The following is a 24,055-nucleotide window of genomic DNA, read 5'->3' on the forward strand; positions in this document are numbered from 1 at the left end:
AGACCCCCCACCTAGATATAATGAATCAGAAACTCCAGGGGTGGGACCCAGCAATCTGTGTTTTAATAATCCTCCAGGTGATTCTGATGCATAGTAGACTTAGAGAAATGCTATTCTAGAAAATGGATTAGTTTCAGATTAAGTGGGTTCTGTTGGTTAAATCCTTAGTTCTACATAAATCTAATCTCTTATTATAGTAAGTTTGTAAACTGTGGATTATGTAAAATACATTTTGGCTATATTTGGCCTAAATGGAGTGATTTTTCCCCCCTAGGATTGATAATGAGGAACAAACACGGATTAGTCTGAATTGTACTCAGAAGGCTTTGATGCAGGTGGTAGATTTTCTTTCTCAGAACAAACAACTTTATCAGAAGACAGAAATTCTGTCGCTGGAGAAGGTAATAAAAATATTTTGTGTTTGATCTTAAAATACTGTGCATTTTCAGCTTTATTGAGGTATAACTGATATACTCAGAATTGTACATATTTGATGTGTACAGTTAGATAAGTATCATTACTTTGCATTTTTCTTCAGCAAATTCATTTGTAAATTTATTAGATCAACAGGCCATTCACTGTTACCTAAAGTACAAAATGGCAATGAGAGCATAATATTCTCTAGGAAGTAATTGAGAAAGGGAGACATTCCAGGAACAGGAAAATAGTGGTACTTCTTCAGGGTTACAGATTTGGTTACAGGTTTGCTCTCTCTTTATTTTATACCCTCTGCCTGGACCATGTCATTCACTCTTTCACCTGATAGCCATTTGTATGATGATGATTCCTATCTTTACTTTTTGACTTAGAATGCTTTCTTAAGGGAAAAAATGACAAGAATCCATATTTTCAACTACTTTCTGGATGTTTTGCACTTACAGAGCCCACAAGTATTTCAAATTCAATATATCCAAATACTTTATCCCTGTGCCACCCCCCCTTTTTTAATATATATTTCATATTTCAGTATCATTATCTACTTTAGTTTCCAAGTTTTCATATTTCTCCTTGACTCCAAGCCCTGCTGATTCTGGCCTCATATCTATACAGTATTTCTCCTCTGTATTGGCTCTGCCACCATAGGAGTTGAAACTCTCATTTTCTGTGATGAGAGTTGTCTCACCGAGCACCTAGGAGGCAGTCCAGGCTCTTTAGCATGGTGTCGGAAGCCCTTAATAATCTGCTACAGCCTGGGCCTCCAGCCTCCTCTCCTTCCACAGCACGTGCTCTGCACAGTAGCCATACTGTCTTCATTTGGATCTACCCCCACAGTGTGTTCTCTCAAGTCTTTGGCACCTTTGTCCATGTTCTCTCTGTTTAGAGTGCCTTTCTTCATCTCATCGTACCTCTGTCCTGCCACACTGCACTTGACATCACCCCCTTTCAAACTTTTTTATTTCCCCCTTTTTAACTCTTTTAGGGTTTTCTCTAAGACCTGAGTCCTTCCTCCAAGTACTCCCCAAGCCTCCCAAGTCACAGCTCATTTAGTTTGTCATTCCTTGTGCTGCTGCAACTGTAGAACCTACCTTGAATTTAAACAGTTTTATTATTTTGTTTAATTAATTAATTTATTTTTGAGGCAGGGTCTGGCTCTGTCCCTAGGCTGGAGTGCGGTGGTATAATCTCAGCTCACCTCTGCCTCTTGGGCAGCTCAAGCCCACCTCCCATTCAGCTCCCAAGAAGCTGGGAGTGCAGGTGCACGCCACCATGCCTGGCTAATTTTTGGATTTTTTAATGGAGATGAAGTCTCACTATGTTGCCCAGGCTGGTCTCAAACTCCCGAGCTCAAACAATCCACCCACCTCAGCCTCCCAAAGTGCTAGGATTATAGGCATGAGCCATCGTGCCTGGCCTGATTATTGATTTAAACATCTGCCTTCCTAGGAAACTGTGAGCTCCTAGAAGAATGATTTTGTCAGGTTTGTGTCCCCACATTTAGCCTGGAGCTTGCTGTAGTAACCTCACAGTGTGCATACTGATTGATTTTAGCATTTGTTGTTTTAGGACTGACAGTGGACACCATTTCTAACTTCTGTTTCTCCTCAGCCTTTGCTTCTACATACTGGAATGGGACGCTTATGCACACTGGATGAATCTGTCTCCCTGGCAACCATGATTGATCGAATCAAAAGACACCTAAAACTATCTCATATTCGCTTAGCCCTTGGGGTGGGGAGAACCTTAGGTAAATATTGCTCCTTCATTTATCCAGTATGCCTACTGTTAACATTGGACAAAGGTTGAAACTCTTGATTGTATTAATATGTGATAGAGAATGTGTTAGCAGCTCATAGGAGATCATTGGTTTACTTTATTGATTAGGGTAGGCCAGCTTCTGCTGTGGAATACATCTCATTGGCCTAATCAATGAGATTTATTTCTCTGTCATGCTATGTGTTCATTTCAAGTTGGTTATTTTAGGAAGTCTGGCCATTGTAGACTGGTTGTTGTTGCAGAGGGAGAGAGTTTTGCAGGGTCTTAAACCATCAGTTCAAAATTCCAGGAAACATGTTCATTTCTGCTCAACTTATTTTCCAGAATTAGTCATGTTATCCAATACAACCAAGGGAGGCATAAAGTGCAGTCTTACCATATGTCAGGAGGAGAGCTGGAATCATGATTGCTACAATTACAACATAAATTTTGCACTTATAAGACTGGTAGTATTTTCTAGTGAGGTGCCACTGAGTGATCTGATCCATTGCAGTTTCTAAGTCTTGTATTTTTTCTTCTGGCCTTTCCCAGTACTTTTGAGAACAAAAAGAGTGAACAGACATTTGTTCAACACCTGCAGTGAACCTAGCACTGTACTGATTGTCTGTCCTGAGTGTGTGAGCTCCCACTGGCAAAAGCAGTGGGGCACAGTGGTTATAGGTATAGATTCTGAGCTCAGACAACCTGGCTTCAGATTTGTCTGTCCTGTCTGTTTGCTGCATGTCTTTGACAAGTTGTTTATGCCCTCTGTGTCCCAGTAGCCTCATTGGTAAAAACTGCATTAATAATAAAACCTAACTCAGAGAGTGGTAGTATAATCCATGTGACATGGCACAGTGACTGGCTCACATTAAGTACAGTTAAAGTGCTAGCTGTTGTTAGCTTTGTGGTTGGTACTATTTCTCCTATGTTACAGGTGAACAGTTTTGGTTCAGAGAGACAAGTAACTGTATTAGTTCATTCTCACACTGCTATGAAGAAATGCCCAAGTCTGGGTAATTTATAAAGAAAAGAGGTTTAATTGACTCTTTAATTTATAAAGAAAAGAGGTTTAATTTATAAAGAAAAGAGGTTTAATTGTTCTGCATGGCTGGGGAGGCCACAGAAAACTTACAATCATGGTGGAAGGCACCTCTTCTCAGGGTGGCAGAAGAGAGAATGAGTGCAAGCGAGGGAAATGCCAGACGCTTATGAAACCATCACATCTCATAAGACTCACGCGTTATCACGAGAACAGCATGGGGGAACTGCCCCCATGACCCAATTACCTCCACCTGGTCCTGCCCTGGACCCGTGGGAATTATGGGGATTACTGTTCAAGGTAAGGTTTGGATGGGGACACAGAGCCAAACCATATGAGTAACTTATGCAAAAGTCCAGTTAGATCAAACAACCCAAGGGAGTTAGTGTCCAAAGAAAATGGATAGCAGAGGTGGGATTTGACTTCCAAAATAACTCCAAAGCCCCATCTTTGAGATACCGTGCTGCTGAACTGGAGTGACCACTGAAGAAGTGTCCATTTTAGAAACCCAAGTGCTAAATACTTGGATTTTGGTTCAAAAGTTGCGGTTATTTCACTTTTCAGAGGGTGCTTTTTGAGAATAAATAGTATATTTAAAAATATGTGCCAACTCCATTCATAGCATTCCTCTTTCTCACTAGTCCTTTTAGTTCCTTAGCTTCCTCCCCTGAGAATAGAGATAGTACTTGCCTACCTCTCACTGTTGTCTGAAGACCCAGGTGAGATTACTTTACCCAGCAACGTTGCAGTACTGCCTGGAGCTGCACCATTAGTACTATTCAGTGGTTTGTGAGTGTGCAGCCATGTCAAAGGAATAACGGTACTCCCTTCAGCAGCACATATACTAAAAATTGGATGATATAGATTAGCATGGCGCCTATGCAAAGATTACACGCAAATTTGTGCATTGTTCCATATTTTGTGCAATTCACAAAGGTTGTTAGTTAAAAAAAAAAAAAAAAGGAATAACAACTGTACCTTGGGTTAGCTATGCAATATCAAAAGAATGACCTGTTTGCTTATATTAAAACATGTTTTTTTTTTTAAATGCAGAAAGAACAATTCATATACTCATGATAAGACCACGACTGAAATCTGTATTATGTTTAGGATTCTTGGTACAAATTATAATAGTAAAAAGAAAGGGAATTGTAAAGTATTGGTCTCTTGTTTCCTTTGTCTTGAAGAGTCTCAAGTCAAAGTTGTGGCCCTGTGTGCTGGTTCTGGGAGCAGCGTTCTGCAGGGTGTCAAGGCTGACCTTTACCTCACAGGTAGGACAGACTTTGGATCTCCCTTGGTTTATTTTTTGCAAAATCAAAAATGGCAGATTTTAGGACAGTACCTCTGGCACATAGATGATACCTAATTAATGTTTTGTAAACTTGAACTAAACAGAAACTACAACAGAACTGGGACATACTGCGTTCTTTGTGGAGGGATGAAATCATTGAACAATTTATTATCTCAAAAATTAATGGTCAGCATTTATTTTACCTACATTCTTCCTAAACTGTCCCAAACCTCTCAGATTTCACGTCAGTGGGATACTTTCTACCCTGTCACCTTAGCTAGGAAATGGTTCCTCTTAGCCTAAAGCCAATCATCAATTCCTATCAATTCAAGCTCCCAAATCTTTCTAGAATCTTCCCCCTTATCTCTGTCCAGGCAGTGTCTCCTACTTGAAGTACAGCATCAACCCTCTAATGTTATCTTCCATGTACTCTCCTGAAATTAACTTTTCACAGTGTGTATTTGATGGTCTTGACTAAAAAGACTTCAGTGATTTCCTTCATCTGTCTGGTAGAGCCTGAACATTGCATCCTCTTTCTTGTACCCTTTGCATATGCTGTTTTCTCTGGTTAGAATGCCTTTTCCTTGTTCTCCTCATGATAAGTGAGCACCCCCTCTGAGAAGCCTTCTCTGACACTGTCCTGCTTCTGCCTCTTGTGGGTCCCTATCATTTTGTCCTTGATCTCCAGTGTGCACTTCTGTTGGACAGTAATTGGCTCCTGGGCCTTACACTCTCTCCTTAAGGATACTACCTAATAGGTCCTGGCTAATTTTTATTGAATTACTTCACGTAGTTACTACTCAGGAATGTGACCAAACATGGCCCATTATACCTGCAAAGGATTTGAAGGCATTTTAATGGGTTGCCAGTTTGTTTACCTCCTCCTTCTTAGGGTTAGGAGAGAATGAGTTAAAGAATTACTTTTCCCACTTCAAGGACCAGGCTGTAGACTCTTAGCCCTCTGGCCATTCCTTTGGCTACTTCCATGCTTCCCTTGCCTCCCACACCCATGCTTGTTGTGTAGCACACTCTCTTACAAAGGCTGCTGCACTGAAAGCATTGTCACATCCCGAAGTACCAAGGAGCAGCATCTGAGAAAGCCTGATGGAACTGCTCTAAACCAATAAATTGATTTAAAAAAAGAAAACATGTATGTGACTATTACCTATTTTCCATTCTTCTGAAGATAAAAGATTTTTGTAAGTCCTTAAATTTCTACCAGATTAAAGTGAAATTTCAATATGAATATCTTACAGCATTGTGTCTGGCTATTTTAAAATTCATTTTAGCATTTTACTTAGAAGGAATTTCAGACCTATGCAAAAGTTGCAAGAATAGTACAATGAACTCCTATATGCTCTTCACCTTGGTTACTAATGGTTATATTCTGCCATATTTGTACATTCTTTATGTACATATTATATATGTGTCTGTATACATTTGTGTGTGCATATATAGATATATATACAAGTTAAAATTTTTTTTTTTATATATATATATATAGATGTATTTCCCCCAGGACCATTTTAGAAATCGATTGCAGACATGACAATTTCTTTACCTCTCAATACTTCAGTGTATAGTCTTCTAAGAACAAAGACATTCTAAGTCTATAGAACAATTATCAAATGAGGGAATTTAACATTGTTAAAACATTTACTTGATATACAGTCCATATTCACATTTTTCCAGTTGATAGAAGTTTATAGCATTTCTTTTTCTGATCCATATCCAGCCCATGATCTCACATTGCATTTAGTTGTTGTTAGTCTCCTTCAGTCTGGAATAGTTCCTCAGCTTTGTCTTCATAACATTGACATTTTTAAAAGAGTATAGGCTCTTTGTTTTGTGCTTCTCGCTCAATTTGGGGTATCTATTTCCTCATAAATAGTTTTTTAAAAACTAGTTTTTTAAAAAAGTGATAAAATATAATGATATGTTCATAAAATAAATTCAGGCAGTTCCAAAATGTTAAAATGTCCTTCCTATCTCGCTGTGGGGAGAAATAGAAAATATTACCTGGCTAGCATTAGATGTCTCTGGTGTGTGAGGCATCGCTTTTGAGTGTAACTTCAGAGATGCGAAGCCCCTCCTAAAGGACCTCTGCTGAACTTCATCATGCTTCCTGTGAGCCTGAGGCCGTGTTCTCGTTGTATTAGGTTGTTAAGGGTAACACCCTGTAAGACCAGCAGATGGGGAGCCTGCTCCTTGCAAATGTAAGTTCTCTCATTTGTCGTTTCATTCTCCATTTGCTTTTCCTTTCCCAAGCTGCCATCCTGGGCCAAGCTTTTCTTTCCGTTGGCTTCAGCAATTGTTGCAGGGTCTTCACTGATTTCCCCCCTTTCATGCCTTCTCCGGCCAATGAGTTTGTCACAGTACAGGCAGCCAGACTTATCTTTCCTAAAACAAGGCTTCCAACTGGACCATCTTAGTGTCTTTTTCTTGCTTTTTACTTTTACTATTATAGATTAAGATGTTTTAAAAGGTGCTTGAATAAAAACTATTCCTTATACTGAGATGACACTTATTAGAAGAGTGTGGGGAACTGAAAAATTCTGGAATTAAGAAAACTTATTTTTTACTTACAGATGTTTTCTTGTGGGAAAATTAGAGAAAAAACTCAATTTTTTTTCTAAGAACCTTTTTTTTCCTTAAATTTGTATGCCCTTCTGTCTCTAAATACAGTTCAAAATTGTGCTTTCTAAAGAACAAACCAAATTGTACACAGTGCAGTTTTGCTCTTAAATTACAAGTCATCAAATTCACAAACTGCATTTTTAAAAATTCAGAATATTAGGCTGGACACGGTGGCTCACGCCTGTAATCCCAGCACTTTGGGAGGCCGAGGCGGGCAGATCACTTGAGCCCAGGAGTTCGAGACCAGCCTGGCCAACGTGGCAAAACCCCGTCTCTACTAAACATATAAAAATTAGCCAGGCTTGGTGGTGGGTGCCTGTAATTCCAGCTACTCGAGAGGCTGAGGCAGGAGAATCACTTGAACCCAGGAGGCAGAGGTTGCAGTGAGCTGAGATTATGCTACTGCACTCCAGCCTGGGTGACAGAGCAAAACTCCATCTAAAAAAATAAATACAAATATAAATAAATTAAAAATTCAGAATATTTGAGTTTTCCCCAAATCTTCTCACAACAGATGAGATTCCCTCCAGAGTTTCTAGGGATTTTGCTTAAGTCAAAGAAAAATACTTTGTTTTAATCTGGAAATAATCTTAAATTCATTTCATCCTTGTATATTAGACTAATTGATGACAGAAATACTGGTGCTTACAAAGCATAAGTCTGCTGGGCAGTATACACAGAATGTCCTCCAGAGGTATTTATTACATAAGAGGCAGATTTTCTGAAGGCCTCATTTTACTTAGCAGTGGTCATTCTTTTTACGGTGGAAACACAGTAAAATGGGTGTTTACAGATCTGGTTCTGGCCAGATATGTTGGATTGGACAATTGCCTTGGGGTCTGCCAAGGAAAAAAAAGTTGGAATTCTCATTGGGATGGCTTTTATTTTTATTTTATTATATTTTCAAGACAGAGTCTTGCTCTGTCACCCAGGTTGAAGTGCAGTGGTGCAATCTCGGCTCACTGCAACCTCCAGCCCCCGTACTGAAGCAATTCACCCGCCTCAGCCTCCTGAGTAGCTGGGATTACAGGCGCACGCCAGCACACCCAGCTAATTTTTGTGTTTTTAGTAGAGATGGAGTTTCACCATGTTGGCTAGGCTGGTCTGGAACTCCTTAGCTCAGGTGACCCCCCTGCCTAGGCTTCCCAAAGTGCTGGGATTACAGGCGTGAGCCACCGCGCCCAGACTTTTCTCTGTTTTTAAGTTGGAGGACATAAAAGAAAACTGTACAGTACTTTCTAGATTTATAACAGTTCTGCTGTATTACATTCACTTTATATAGAATATAAACTTGGTATTTCTGCTTTTGTGTTTCCTCATTCCACAGATTCCATATCTAGCATTTAAGAATTTGCTCTTTCCTTTTTGGTAGGTGAGATGTCCCATCATGATATTTTGGATGCTGCTTCCCAAGGAATAAATGTCATCCTCTGTGAACATAGCAACACTGAACGAGGCTTTCTTTCTGACCTTCGAGATATGCTGGGTTCTCACTTGGAGAATAAGATAAATATTATCTTATCAGAGACTGACAGGGACCCTCTTCAGGTGGTATAATTGCAGAAACATCAGGATAACACATTGTACAAATTAGTTGGATGCCAACTTGAATTTGTAACATGAGTCAGTGGGACTAGTGTGCTTCTAGAAGTGTCTTAGAGGGTATGATCATTTCCGGTTTGTTAATCTGATTCACCAAACGTTCTTTTTTTTTTTTTTTTGAGATGGAGTCTCACTCTGTCACCAGGCTGGAGTGCAGTGGCGTGATCTTGGTTCATTGCAACCTCTGCCTCCCAGGTTCAAGCAGTTCTCCTGCCTCAGCCTCCTGAGCAGCTGGGACTACAGGTGCGTGCCACCGCACCCAGCTAATTTTTGTATTTTTAGTAGAGACAGGGTTTCACCATGTTGGCCAGGATAGTCTGGATCTCTTGACCTCGCGATCCACCCGCCTCGGCCACCCAAAGTGCTGGGATTACAGGCGTGAGCCACCATGCCCGGCAGATTCACCAAATGTTCTATCGCTCATACAGTAAAACTGTAATGTAACTACCACATTAAATAACAAGTATTCATATAAAATCTAGGAAAGATTGAATAAAATCTGTTTACTTAACATTCTTTGGAAGGAGCTCAAGTGATTCTCTCCTTAGTTTAATTGTAGATGGGATGGGATGGATCCATTTGGGTATCTTTGCCCTTGCTTAGTTTAACATTATGCTTGAAAAACTTGGGCTTGAATACTTCTTTCTAGGTAGTAGCCTCTTTGCAATGATAAGTTCTGTTTGTCCCTGTTCCTAGTTCTGCCTACGATCTAGTCTCTCATCTAAATTTCAGAATCAGAATGAGATTTATCAGGATGTTGTTTTAAAAATATATATACACAATCATTATTCATACTACTATTACTTTATTGCTTTTTAGATGACTTACCTGTAATTTTTTTTTTCTTCCACAGTCCTTTGTTCCCAATTTCTGCTCTGTCACTTCCCTCTCTTGGCAATGAACTTGGCTGACACAGGCAGGGGGCAGGGCCAGGGAGTGAAATTCCAGAGCAGAAAGAATGAAGTCAGATATCTCAAAATATCATCCTGCCCCATTTAATCTGGGCCCTTTCTCCACGTGGATGCCCTTTTCTAGACAGCGCCCGCACTGGGCTGCGAGGCCCCTGCCTGCCTCCACTGGTTGGGCAGGGCAGATACACCTTTCTCCACCCGAGGACTGCCGTTTTCAGATAATCTGGCTAAAGCAATATTCCCTCCAGTTTAGGCATTCTTGGATTGCCTTTATGATTTGTGCTGTTTTACCATACCACATATAATTTTTACTTCATGCTTTTGTGTAAAGCAACTTTTTTTCTTTTTTATTGTGGTAAAATTCACATAACATAAAATTCACCATTTTCCTGCCCCTCCCCCCAATTCACCATTTTAAAGTATATAATTCCGTAGCTTTTAGTACATTTACAGTGTTGTGGTACCGTTACCACTACAGTTCCAAAACATTTTTCATCACCACAAAGGGAAGCCCCATTAAGTAATAACTCCCTCCTCCCATCCCCTGAATCCTATTTCTATGGAGTTGTCTATTCTGGATATTTTCTGTAAGTGGAATCATAAACATGTGGTCCTTTGTGTCCGGCATCTTTCACTTATGTTTTCTCCATTACTGCCGCCTTTTGTGTTTTTTCCTTGTATTTTGACTCCCTTATTTCCTTTTATATATATATTCTTACCTATCTTTAAAGGAAATTTTATGTCACATCCATTATAACTTATTTACTTAATCTGTATTAAATACAGGATTATTAAAATACAAAGCAACACTGCTCAAAAGAAATGTCATTTTTTTAAAAATACCATTTTTTTTTTGGAGACATAGTCTCACTCTGTTGCCCAGGCTGGAGAGCAGTGGCATGATTACAGCTCCCTGCAACCTCTGCCTCCTGGGTTCAAGCGATTCTCCTGCCTCAACATTCCAAGTAGCTGGGATTATAGGCACCTGTCAGCATCCCCAGCTAATTTTTGTATTTTTAGTAGAGACAAGGTTTCATCGTGTTGGTCAGACTGGTCTCCAACTGCTAGGCTCAAGTGATCCGCCCACCTCAGCCTCCCAAAGTGCTGGGATTACAGGTGTGAGCCACTGTGCCTGGCCTGAAATGTCATGTTTAAGCTTAGTGTCTAATGACATGTTTTGTGCTGTTTTGCTGATTTAATAAATAAGGCCACATACTGACATGAAATAGTGGTTTAGTAATCCCTTGTCTACTCCTGAAAGCTGAAGGCTGAGGAAGGACATGCACATTCTCTCACAGGCGTCACATGAAAAATCTTCCTCATCCTGTAGGATTTAGAAGGTCGCCTTGGATGCCCAAATGGATGGTACATTCCAGGTGGAAGGTTGCAGATTGTAGGGAACAGTGTCACCACCTTTGTTGTGCATCCGCGACACCTTATATAATCTTTTGTGCACATGTATTGGAGGGTGCTGCATACCAATCTAGATCAGGATCCAAATCAGACACTAGCGCAGGAAAGCAGCAGCTGGCCAGGAGGTGGCAGCAACAGTTCAGCTCAAGGCAACTGCTGCTGAGCAGAATGAAGGTCCAGCGTGGCCAAGTCTTCCTGATCTTTCAGGGGCACAGGAAATCTGGATTTTTAATGCGTGATGTTAAAATATACATATATCATCATATATAAAACATACATATATAGGTGTTTCTGCACAGTTCCTGGCTTATAACTCCCCTAGCCCTTGTTACAGTCTTTTGGGTGTGTTAAGCCTCAGGGGCAGGCCTCAGGAAACAATCTCTCAGAGTTCTCCTGCCCTTCCTTCACCCCTAAGGCAAAATCCTAATCTTCTCCCTCCTTTTTCTTTTTTAGAGACAGGGTCTTGCTCTGTCACCCAGGCTGGAGTGCAGTGGTGTGATCATAGCTCACTGCAGCTCCGAACTCCTGGGCTCAAGTGACCCTCCCTCCTCAGTTTCCTGGGTAACTGGGACTATAGGCACCTGCCACCACCCACCCCCTACTGATTTTTTCGAATTAAAATTTTTACTTTTGTAAAGACAGGGTTTTGATACACTGCATAGGCTGGTCTTGAGCTCCTGAGCTCAGGGAATCCTCCTGCCTTGGCCTCCCAAAGTGCTGGGATTACAGGCGTGAGCCTGAGCCTGGCTTTTTTTTTTTTTTTTTTTTTTTTGAGACAAGAGTTTCACTCTTGTTGCCCAGGCTGGAGTGCAATGGCGTGATCTCGGCTCACCACAACCTCCGCCTCCCAGGTTCAAGTGATTTTCGTGCCTTAGCCTCCTGAGTAGCTGGGATATTAGGCATGTGCCACCAGGCCCAGCTAATTTTGCATTTTTAGTAGAGATAGGGTTTCTCCATGTTGGTCAGACTGGTTTCGAACTCCTGACCTCAGGTGATCCACCCACCTCGGCCTCCCTAAGTGCTGAGATTACAGGCGTGAGCCACCGCACCTGGCCTTATTTTTATTTTTTTGAGACAAGAGTCTCACTCTGTCACCCAGGCTGGAGTGCAGTGGCACGATCTCTGCTCACTACAACCTCTGCCTCCAGGTTGAAGCAATTCTCCAGCCTCAGCCTCCCAAGTAGCTGGGATTACAGGCGCTCGCCACAATGCCCAGCTAATTTTGTATTTTTAGTAGAGACAGGGTTTTACCATGTTGGTCAGGGTAGTCTACAACTCCTGACCTCAAGTGATCCACCTGCCTCAGCCTCCCAAAGTGCTGGGATTACAGGCATGAGCCACCGTGCCAGGCAAATGCTGCCATTTTAAGGCCTACACTTTGGGTAGCAAAAGTAAAGATGTTGACCCTAAATACTTGAGAAGCCTGGGGCCAGTGATAAATATAAAAATGGTTACAAAAATTTAGGAATGAGCTTTGTATTGTACTATGTTTAAAGTTATCCATAGCATCAGTCTTTTCAAATTTGCTTTATTCAACACATTAAGGATGCTATAACTTATGCTATTAAAACCTCATAGGCTGGGTGAGGTGGCTCACACCTGTTAATCCCAGCACTTTGGGAGACCCGAGTGGATGGATCACTTGAGCCCAGAAGTTCAAGACCAGCCTAAGTAACATGGTGAAACCCCATCTCTACAGAAAAAGAAAAGAAAAAAAAAAAAGTCGGGTATGATGTGTGCCTCCTGTAGTACCAGCTGCTCGGGAGGATAAGGTGGGTGGATCACTTGAGCCCAGGAGGTCAAGGCTGCAGTGAGCTGAGACGGCACCACTGCACTCTAGCCTGGATGACAAGAGACCCTGTCTCAAAAACAAACACTTAACAGACATTTCATATTTCACCTTCATATCCTCACAACTACTGCCTTTTGTGTAGTAAGTGTTCAAATTTAGGCTATTCAGGATTATGCTGGAAGAGTAATTTCACCTCACAGAATGTAAAAAGTACATTCTGAACAATGCTACCGCCTCCACATTTGAATTAGCTGGAACAAAAAGAGTAAACTTCTAAAGTTAGTCATTTTGTTTAAAAGTTAGACAAAATCTATTAATCAGCCCCCAACCCAACTGATCTTTTATTTTGAGACAGGGTCTCACTCTGTTACCCACCAGGCTGGAGTGCAGTGGCATGATCACAGCTCACTGCAGCCTCAGCTTTCCTGGGCTCAGATGATTTGAGCCACCTAAGCCTTCTGAGTAGCTGGGACTACATGGTGGGCGCCACCACGCCCGGCTAATTTTTTGTATTTTTAGTAGAGACAGGGTTTCGCCATGTTAACCAGGCTGGTCTTGAACTCCTGGTCTCGAGATTGGCCTGCCTTGGCCTCCCAAAGTGCTGTGAGCTACTGCACCTGTTTACACTGATCTTTTATATGAGTGAAGTGATCATGTATTAAAATAACAAATGATGCTAAGAAAGTCCAGTTTCTGGACTACTGTGAGGACTAATTTAGCAGTCCTTTCACAATAAATTCAGCACTGTGGCAAATTTATAAATAATAAATGTTTGACACCACCTGTGCCTTTTTTTTTTGGTAATTTTATTAAGAGTACCCAGAAAACCTTTCAAGGTTTCAGTAGGTCTGTTCAATCTTGCCAGAAGCAAGTTAACACAGTAGAAGAAATTAGAGCCTTAGCAGTCAAGACATAATGCTAGAGCCTGCGGGACACCGATGCGGACACAAGTCAACAAACAGCATACAATAATATGCCAAGATCTTCACCAGATCTGTAAGATGCACTCATAAAACTTCTTTTGAAGAACTTAAAAATATTCTTAGTAAAAAAGTAGCACTACAAATTTACAAAGTGATTCTATCCAAATTGGCTTTTTATTTATTAATAATAAAGTCTACTGACAGATACTGCTTGCAAATAGTATAGACACAAAAATTATAAAAATAAACCAGTAGATATTTAGGGCAGATGCAAAAATTTGCACATTAGGTCATTATAAACTAGATATCTTAAGCAAAAAAAGCAAGGTGCAAACCAGCAAGTATGATATATTACCAATTGTGTTTTTAAAAGGAGAGAGACAGATACTTTTACATATGCATAGGCTATATCTGGAAGAATACTTAAGAAAATGCTATTAGTGGTTGCCTAAAGAACTGGGTGGATCAGGGAGTGGGCAGGAAACTCACTTTCACTGAATATCCTGTGGTACTATTAAAACAATTTTTAAAATCACATTCATGTACACATTTGTTTAAACATTTTGACTAGAGGTTATATTTAAGACTAAGCCCTTGGCCAGGCGCAGTGGCTCACCCCTGATCCCAGCACTTTGGGAGGCCGAGGTGGGATCACTTGAGATCAGGAATTCGAGACCAGCTTGGCCAATATGGTGAAACCCCATCTCTGCTAAAAATACAAAAATTAGCCAGGCATGGTGGCGTGTGCCTATAGTCCTAGCTCAGGAGGCTGAGGCACAAGAATCGCTTGAACCTGGGAGGCACAGGCTGCAGTGAGCTTAGATCACACCACTGCACTCTAGACTGGGCGACAGTGCAATTCCATCTAAAAAAAAAAAAAAAAAAAAAAAGACTAAGCCCATGGACTTAACATAAAATTACTTTTTTAAAAAATGCCGTTAAAAAAATAAAAGTGAAAAAAGACAAGGTCTTGCTCTGCACCCGTACTGACGTGCAGTGGCACAATCATAGCTCACTGTGATCTTGAACCCCTGGGTTCAAGCGATCCTCCTGCCTCAGCCTCCACAGCAGCTAGGACTATAGGCATGGGCCACCATGCCCGGGTGATTTTTTAAATTTTTTGTAGTGACAAGGTCTCACTATGTTGTCCAGGCTGTTCTTAAACTCCTGGGCTCCAGAGATCCTCCTGCCTTGGCCTCCTAAAGTGTTGGGATTACAGGCATAAGCCATTATGCCTAGCCAAAATTACTTAAGTATAAACCACAAGAAAAATTATTTAAAAATTCCAAGGATTTTTGGAAATATTTTCATGAAAGAGGTTTACAAGATAAGAAATGAGTGAGAAATGCTGATGTAGTACATATTTTATTGCAGTGATATTTTCAGGAAGAACTTCATTTCCAAGTGTCGGATATTTCAGGGGGTATGTGACGACTGTAAGCTGACAACAGTAGCCAAGGTGAGCCTTTTCTTCTTTCCTAAGAAAAAAGTCTCGTGCAAATATTTAGGAAGCTTGAAATCATCATTTTAAGGAAAAAACTGAAATATCTTACAGTGAGTTTTAGGTCTACTTGACAGAGGAATCAAGATTAAATTTACAGCCAGCCATTAATATGCTACTCACCTGCATGTTATTCAGGAAAAGAAAAATATGTCAATATACAAGAATAATGAAATGTTTTATTTTTTGTGTCTTGAAAACAATTACTAAAATGTAATTCAGGATTTTATTTCTCTAGCCTGGCTTCTCACTGGTATCATGAAGGTCATGGCACAGACATTAACTGTTCCAAATATATGACGTATTGTTCTGTGCTTTCTAGGCTGGGTAGATACCCTCCATATACTCTTTGTTTTTCCCACTATCCCAACTGAATAGTAGTATAATATATTCCCTCCCCTGCCCCCACCAAGTACATAGCCTCAATCCAAAAGAAGAAAGCTGGATTACCCACCTCTTCCCAATCTATACCTTTTAAGTTGTTTTAGAAACAGTAAGAGATGACCTGCCTTCTCCATTACACTCGTTGGTTCTGACACACAGAATAGCAAACAAAGCCAATTTACATGATGCCCATGTCTTTATACTTCCACACTCTGGAACAAACACACTTGCAAACAATCAGCTCGGGGAGTGTTAAAAGGCCCTCAAAAAATTCAGAATATCTCTAAGTATAAAATATTTCAAAAACATCCAGTTCCAAATAGTCCCTGAGCACACTGTTCATTCCAGCTAGAAGTCTCCAGAGAGGTAATGAATGAAAGGCACATTTTCTCCAACTTGAGGACCGCTGCATAGTACTAGACGGTACCAGCCAGGCTGATCAAAAGTTCTAATTGAGGACATCCCCCACCCCTTCCCAAATTTAAATCTTGTACACTGGAAAAATAATTTAATGTCAGATGTAAACACAACACTTTCAACTAGAGGAGTGGCAGCTGGGGTACAACCCTTCCATGGGAGGTTCAAGAATAAAGGAAAGCTTCAAGCCTCCTCTTCTTCCTTTTCCAAGAAATCAGTCAATGTTCCATTATCAACAGGAATTAATAAATACTCTACTCCATCAGTTCCCTGAAAGATTTAAGAATACCTGTACGTTAGTCATTCATAAGAGGTATATGAACTCTTCTATTGTAGAGGCTAAAGAAAAAATGAATTTATTTCTTTAATGTAATATTTTAAATATATAAGTATAAAAATTAAGGCAAAAGGGCACACAGTCATATATACTTAAATATATGGAGTTACAGTTAAACAGCCTTATAGTGGAAAAGACAACTAATTAGAGGGTGGGTAGGTGGGTATTTATTTTTTTCATTGTGCTTTAGATCATTTTTCACTTTCCTGCCCTGTCCAGAATCTAACACTATTGATGTCTCTATCCTTTCTTCCTCCTTTCAACAAGATCCTTCCTTTTGGCTTTTCAACATTTAATACATTTAAGTATGTCCAATTTTTCAGTAACCCTCACTAGACATCTTCATTCCTCTCCATCTATCACATTATCTCTGCACTTCTCCAGGCAAGTTGGCTATGATGGCAGTCTCCATTTCCACACCTCATTCAACACAGTTCAACTGAGCTATTGCTCCCATTATCACATCGTTTGCTTAGACCATCAGGAATTCTATATTCCTAAATCTCACAGACATTCTCAGTCTTCATCTTTTTGGCCTCTCAGCAGCATCTGACACTGCTGACTATTTTCTCTGCATTAAAACATGCTTCTCTTGGCTTCTGTGACATCACATCCTGGTTTTCTTCCTAGTTCTCTGGCTGTTTCTCTCACCTTATTCTTTACTTGGCTTGTTAAATGTCAGACTTCTGGTCTTATTTCCTAGCTCTCTATTCTCACTAAATGTCCTTCCTTTAGGTAGTACCCCCAATGCCTGGTTTCAGTTATAATCTAAATACATAAGAATCGTAATCTTCTCTCTCCAACCCAGATCTTTCCTCTGGTTTCTTGTCCTAGGTATCCAACTGCATAGTTGACATTTCCATCTGGAAATCTCAAAGGAACCTCAAACAGAGTTGTCTAAACTGATTAAGATCATGAACTCATCATCTGTCTCCCTAAAATGCCGCTCTTTCTGTGTGTGTGTGTGTTGTTCTTTTTGAAATAGGGTTTCACTCTTGCCCAAGCTGGAGTGCGGTGGTGTGATCATGGCTTACTGCAGCCTTCACCTCCCAGGCTCAAGTGATCCTCCCACCTCAGCCTCTTGGGCAGCTGGGACTACAGGTGTGTGCCATCACAACCAGCTCTTTTTTTTTCCCCCCCATAGACAGGGTCTCGCTGTGTTGCCAGGCTGGTCTCGAACTCCTGGGCTCAAATGATCTACCCACCTTGGCCTCCCAAAGTGCTGGGATCACAGGCGTGAGCCACCACGTCTGGCCTCCTAGTCTTCCTTTAGATCTCAGCTCAGTGGTCTCTTCTGATATCTATCCATAAATAGGTCAAATCCACCTATTTAAATAAACTCTTTCAGAACTGTACTTTCTAATCATAGGACTTCTTTACAGTTAAAATTTTATGTATGTGATTACTTGACTAATGTCCATCTCCCCCATTAGACTTTAAGCTCCATAAGAAAAGCAATCAGGTTTTTGCTTACTACTGTATCCTAATACTTAGTGCAATATGTATGCAGTTAATACTCAATAAATATAGACCAAATTAATGAATGAGCAATAGGGAAAAAACCAAAGAACAGAATTATTTGACTCACACCATGTTTCTAATTGCCTATTACTCTGGACTAGAACATATGAGGAGTTTTCTGCTCTGCTGTGCTCTGAAGCAGGGTACTTCTACCACGGCTCTTTCTACAAACTCAAATGGCATATCCCCTAAATGAATCTGCGACCCAACATGGGACGTCAGTTTCAAAATCAGGTCTGAGTCAAAGGTATACTTGTCCTTAAGTAAATGATATAGACTATTCCTGGCATACAATGCTACAACAGTGGAGTCTTACCTTCTTTGTTCTTATAAGCTTGTGGTCCCTAAATTCAGTTAACTGGGCCCGGAGTGTCAGCTCACTATTGACGAGGAATGCCTCCCGACACTGCTGGTAAAAATCTTGAAAAGAAAGGCCTGGCAAGTTCAAAAGGATATGAACATAAGTCAGCACTTAAGACATGACCCAATATACAAACACCCATACAAAAGAACACAGAAGAAAAGTGCTATTTGCATGTTATCCCAGAGCAGTGAACAAGTATTGATAGGACTTTTAAAGAAGGAACAAGTAAGTCATGAGAGCAGAACAATTATTAAAATGTTTGTTGAAATCATTTCTGCCAAAGGGGAAGACAATCTCCTAAGATGCCTAGAATATGAAAAATATGTAATTGGCAGATACACATCCATAGTTAGCACAGAACATTTTTAAAGTAAGCTGGGTTTGTCTTTCAATTTGTGTTGGCAAACACCTTGCTCAGCAGTGGATCTGTAGAGTTGCTTGAAAATTTGCTATGTGGCAGACATACCCATCATGAGTGACCACTTACTCACTGCTGTGAAAAACTGCACTTCTGTCATTAAATTCCAGAGAAAGGAAATGTATGGGGTAAAACAAAAATTACACAATTGAATGTCATAAATATTGGATACCAGTGTAAGAAGGGTTATCCTGGTTGTCCAGCTGGTACTTTATTAGTAGCCTGAAAATTCCCCTAAAAACAAAAAACAAGAATTTAAATCCAAAATGTTAACATCAAAAGGTAACAACTAATAGCAAAATACACAAAGAAAATGTCAAATACTTGGCCTATCTGCATTATCTTCTGTTCCTCCAAGGAATATCATATCCTTGCCTACTTAAACAGAAAGCTTTTTTATTTCTTCTAAAGAAAAATATAAGCTGAGTGTAGTGCCTCACACCTATAATCTCAGCACTTTGGGAGACTGAGGTGGGAGAACTGCTTGAGCCCAGGAGTTTGAGACCACCCTGGGCAACACAGTGAGACTCTGTCTCTATAAAAAATTTAAAAATCAGCCAGGCATAGTGGTATGCGCCCATGGTCTCAGCTACTCGGGAGGCTGAGGTGCAAAGATCACTTGAGCCTGGGAGCTTGAGGCTGTACTTGAGCGACAGACACCCTGTCTCAAAACAAATATGAAAATATTTTTTTCTTACTTTTTAGGTTAGCCTTGGTAGAAAAGTTGGAATACAGAATAACATCTAAAGAGAAAAATATCAATCCAATATCCATTAACACTTGGTATTGAGATCATATGGGGTATGCTGTTGTCTCAAATCTTTGTTGAATGAAGCGGGTGGAAACACCATAAACTGATACATTTATATACTGCATATACCACTTTATACCTTGCTTCTTCACTTTTTGATTTTTCCCATGTCTTTAAAACTTCTCCTAAACAAGTTTTTCTTTTTTTTTTAGCTATATGTAAGAGGAACTTAAGGAAGTTTTAACAGCTGCTCATCTACCATGTACCATAAACTTACCATTTCCTTATTGGTTTGGATGTTTACATTATTTCTAATTTTAGATTAAAAATAACTCTTAATGGATGACTGGATACAGAAAAAATAATTCTGCACTAAATAAAACTGTACCTATTTCTTCATATTCTGAATTATTTCCATAGGAGAGTGAACCAGGTAGAATTATGGGGTTGGAAGCAGTGTTACACAAACTAAGACTCCCATCAGTCCTTGGGTATGCCACAAATTCAAAACTTATATGCATTTTCATTTTTATGCAGGTCCAGAAAACAATGACTATAGTCATATTTTGGATCGTCTCAATGAACACTTTTTTTTTTTTTTGGAGACAGGATCTCACTCTATTGCCCAGGTTGGAGTGCAGTGGTGCACTCTTGGCTCACTGCCATCTTGGCCTCCCAGGTTCAAGCGATTTTCATGCCTCAGACTCCTGAGTAGTTGGGATTACAGGTGGACACCACCACACCCAGCTAAATGTTTATACTTTTAGTAGAGATGAGGTTTTACCATGTTGGCCAGGCTGGTCTTAAACTCCTGGCCTCCAGTGATCCGCCTACTTCAGCCTCCCAAAGTGCTAGGATTATAGGAGTGAGCCACCGCATCCCGCCCTCAATGACTACTTTTTAACTAGGTACTACTACTAACTCCAGAGCTGAATTTTGGTTAAAATTTTTATTCAATCACATACCAAGTAAAGTCTAAATGATACTGGAGTTTGCAGAATCAAGCAAAATTTCAAAATAGTTCAAATAAGAAAATGCTGAGGTCAGCACACAGACACTGAGGCATGCCAAACTAAAAAATACTTGCATTAGACTGGGCATGGTGGTTCATGCCTGTAATCCCAGCACTTTGGGGGTCAAGGTGGGTGGATCACTTGAGGTCAAGAGTTCAAGACTAGCCTGCCCAACATGGTGAAACTCCATCTCTACTAAAAATACAAAAATTAGCCAGGTGTGGTGGTGCATACCTCTAGTCCCAGCTACTTGTAGGACACTGAGGCATGAAAATGCCTTAAAACCTGGAGAGGGAGGTTGCAATGAGCTGAGATCTCGCCACTGCACTCCAGCTTTGGCGACACCATGAGGCTCTATCTCAAAAAAAAGCTCGCATTAGAGTAGCCATTGCCATATTTAATGTTGTGAGTTCTCACAATGCATGGACCCTCAACTTTACACACAGTAACTTCCAACAGTCCTTCAGCAATTAAGGACTTTTATTATTAGTAATAAGAAAACTGAATGAAGACTTTGTCCCCAATTCCATCAAAAAATTTCATTAGATAACCATTTAATGCCTATTTCAATTTTTATTTTATTTTTTTGAGACGGAGTCTCCCTCTGTCACCCAGGCTGGAGTGCAGTGGTGCGATTTCGGCTCACTGCAAGCTCCGCCTCCCGGGTTCACGCCATTCTCCTGCATCAGCCTCCCAAGTAGCTGGGACCACAGGCGCCCACCACCACGCCTGGCTAATTTTTTGGTAGAGACGGGGTTTCACCGTGTTAGCCAAGATGGTCTTGATCTCCTGACCTCGTGATCCGCCCGCTTCGGCCTCCCAAAGTGCTGGGATTACAGGTGTGGGCCACCGCGCCCGGCCTTTTTTTTGTTTTGTTTTGTTTTTAAGACAGAGTCTCACTCTGTTGCACAGGCTGGAGTGCAGTGGTGTGATCTTAGCTCAGTGCAACCTTTACCTCCTGGGTTCAAGCGATTCTCCCTCCTCAGCCTCCCAAGTAGTTGGATTACAGGCATGCACCACCATGCCGGGCTAATTTTTGTATTTTTAGTAGAGACGGGGTTTCACCATGTTGGCCAGGCTGATCTCGAACTCCTGACCTCAAACGATCTGCCTGCTTCAGCATCTCAAAGTGCTGAGATTACAAGCATGAGCCACCGCACCCAGCCTGCATATTTCAATATTAATGCAAGGCTTTATTTTTATTTTTTGTAGAGATGGGGTCTCACTATGTTGCCCAGGTTCGTCTCAAACTCCTGGCCTCATGCAGTCTTCCCTCCTCAGGCTCCCAAAGTAGTAAAATTATGGGGTGAGCCACTATGCCCGGCCGAGTTCAATGCTAATCTTATCTTCAGTGTTCAAATCAGCTTTATAGAGTAACAACATTCATTAAAATTAGCATTTGAGGGTCAACATTTGAGTCTTGTGGTGATGGTACAGCTGAATATATACATGGAGGTAGTTATACAAGGCTACAGGTAACAAAACTGCACAGAAATTTACACACACACAAGTGCAGCATGTATAATAGCGAAATCCAAATAAGCTTGATGGATGGGATTACAATAATGTCAATTTCTTGGTTCTGATACTGTACTGTGGTTATATGAGATGGTGGTGGTTGGTGGAAGTTGGTGCTTTGGGAGGAGGGTACATGAGACTTCCTGGCATGTATTTTTGTAGCTTCTTCTGAATCTATAATCATCTCACAACAAAAAGTTAATCCCCCCACCACACACACACAAGTAAAAGAAAAATAAATTGCTGGGGGGGTTAAAAAAAAAGATACCCAGTTGGCCGGGCGCAGTGGCTCAAGCCTGTAATCCCAGCACTTTGGGAGGCCGAGGCGGGTGGATCATGAGGTCAGGAGATCGAGACTATCCTGGCTAACATGGTGAAACCCTGTCTCTACTAAAAATACAAAAAACTAGCTGGGCGTGGTGGCGGGCGCCTGTAGTCCCAGCTACTTGAGAGGCTGAGGCGGGAGAATGGCGTGAACCCGGGAGGCGGAGCTTGCAGTGAGCCGAGATCGCGCCACTGCACTCCAGCCTGGGAGACACAGCGAGACTCCGTCTCAAAAAAAAAAAAAAAAGATATCCCCAAAGTCCCTGTGTACACCATCCTCTATCTATTCCCCTTTATTCTTCTCCAGGGTTAGTACCTAATTATTATTTTTTATTATTTTTAGTACCTAAAAATACCTAATTATTCTGAATTAGGTATTTTTCATTTCCATGCACATTTAAAACTTTTATTCATATTGATATATACATTTGAACACTATATGTTTTATATGGTTTTATTTCTACACCGAACATCTGTTCAGTTCAGCATTTGTCCTAAATGAAAATATCTGGTTTGGGCAATATATATCATCATACTACTATCATCCCATATAAGTCAAAATCCTGGCTACCAGTGCCGCTTCTAAACCTAGAATGCAGCTGTGCTGTGCCTTCAACTCTGCTCACTGATTTATCATTCTGTTGCATTGAGATGTTTCTATTTTGAGCCAGGGTATTTATTTTTAAATTTTGTCTGTTATGCTGTGTGTTTGGAACAAGAGGGGATGAAAGGAAAGAGTGAAAAGTATTATGCCATCTTGACCACAAGTGTCCCTTTCTTGCTCTTTAAAAACAAAAAAAGAAATTGTCTCTGCTAGACTTGCTTGTTTCTTCTTTTTTTTTTTTTTCGAGACAGAGGCTCACTCTGTCACCCAGGCTGGAGTGCAGTGGTGCCATCTTGGCTCACCGCAACCTCTGCCTCCTGGGTTTAAGCGATTCTCCTGCTTCAGTCTCCCAAGTAGCTGGGATTATAGGTGTGCGCCACCAAGTCTGGCTAATTTTTGTGTTTTTAGTAGAGGCAGGGTTTCACCATGTTGACCAGGCTGGTCTTGAGTTCTTGACTTCAAGTGATCCACCCGCTTCGGCCTCCCAAAGTGCTGGGATTACAGGTGTGAGCTACCACACCCAGCCGACTGTTTATTCTTTAGGAAACTAAATTTTCTTTCAAATTTAAAATAAAAAAATTCATTTACATTTTGATTAATTTATAGATCTAATACCTATTTTTTGGAGACAGGGTCTTGCTGTGTCACCCAGGCTAGAGTGCAATGGCGTGATGTTGGCTCCCTTCAGCCTCTCCAGCTGAGACTATGGGTGTACACCACCACACTCAATTAATTTTTAAAACTTTTTGTGGAGATGGAGTGTCCCTATGTTGCCCAGGCTGGTCTCAGGCTCCCAGCTGGAGCAATCCTCCTGCCTTAGCCTCCCATAGTGTTGGGATTACAGGCTTGAGCCACTGTGCCTGGCAAGTCTAATAACACATTTCTAACATGGAAAGAATTGCTACTCTTATAATAGTTAATCTACCCACCCAAGAACACAATATTTCTTTTCGTCTATCCAGCTCTTAATTATCTATTCTCAGCAAGGTTTGTTATTTTTCAACACTTCATCTTGTTAAATATAATTCTATAATTTTATGCTTTTGTCAGGGGGTAAAGTTTGTTACTAAAAGCTTCTTTCAACAGGCTAATTATGCAA

General features: G+C 40.7%; 2 protein-coding genes and 1 non-coding gene across 20 annotated transcripts in view; 2 read left to right on the forward strand and 1 right to left on the reverse strand.

The window, feature by feature from the left end:
* NIF3L1 (NGG1 interacting factor 3 like 1) overlaps positions 1-24,055 on the forward strand; it is a 56,801-nt gene that overhangs the window by 6,843 nt on the left and 25,903 nt on the right. For 3 of the 17 annotated variants that reach the window (XM_073019912.1, XM_073019913.1, XM_073019911.1), the window contains exons 4-8: positions 275-401; positions 2,047-2,185; positions 4,423-4,506; positions 8,888-9,008; positions 15,179-15,263. In XM_073019912.1, coding sequence (XP_072876013.1) covers positions 275-401; positions 2,047-2,185; positions 4,423-4,506; positions 8,888-9,008; positions 15,179-15,263 — 556 coding nt within the window. Of the gene's footprint in view, positions 1-274; positions 402-2,046; positions 2,186-4,422; positions 4,507-6,685; positions 6,743-8,535; positions 9,277-15,178; positions 15,336-17,277; positions 17,377-19,709; positions 19,897-24,055 lie in introns of those variants that run through there. The other 14 variants (XM_007965804.3, XM_007965802.3, XM_007965803.3 and 11 more) reach the window with 10 other exon arrangements.
* On the forward strand, positions 4,056-4,157 carry LOC119625475 (U6 spliceosomal RNA). Its single transcript, XR_005241668.1, has one exon. It is a non-coding gene; the product is annotated as a U6 spliceosomal RNA (small nuclear RNA).
* Positions 15,154-24,055, reverse strand: part of ORC2 (origin recognition complex subunit 2) — a 59,439-nt gene continuing 50,537 nt past the window's right edge. Inside the window, exons 16-18 of one of the 2 annotated variants that reach the window (XM_007965800.3) lie at positions 18,919-18,980; positions 18,281-18,399; positions 15,154-16,376 (exon numbers count right to left, since the gene is read on the reverse strand). In XM_007965800.3, coding sequence (XP_007963991.3) covers positions 16,290-16,376; positions 18,281-18,399; positions 18,919-18,980 — 268 coding nt within the window. In that variant the 3' untranslated portion in view covers positions 15,154-16,289. Of the gene's footprint in view, positions 16,377-16,772; positions 17,770-18,280; positions 18,400-18,918; positions 18,981-24,055 lie in introns of those variants that run through there. The other variant, XM_007965801.3, reaches the window with a different exon arrangement.

The sequence above is a fragment of the Chlorocebus sabaeus genome, chromosome 10 (assembly GCF_047675955.1).
Source record: "Chlorocebus sabaeus isolate Y175 chromosome 10, mChlSab1.0.hap1, whole genome shotgun sequence".
Classification (NCBI taxonomy): domain Eukaryota; kingdom Metazoa; phylum Chordata; class Mammalia; order Primates; family Cercopithecidae; genus Chlorocebus; species Chlorocebus sabaeus.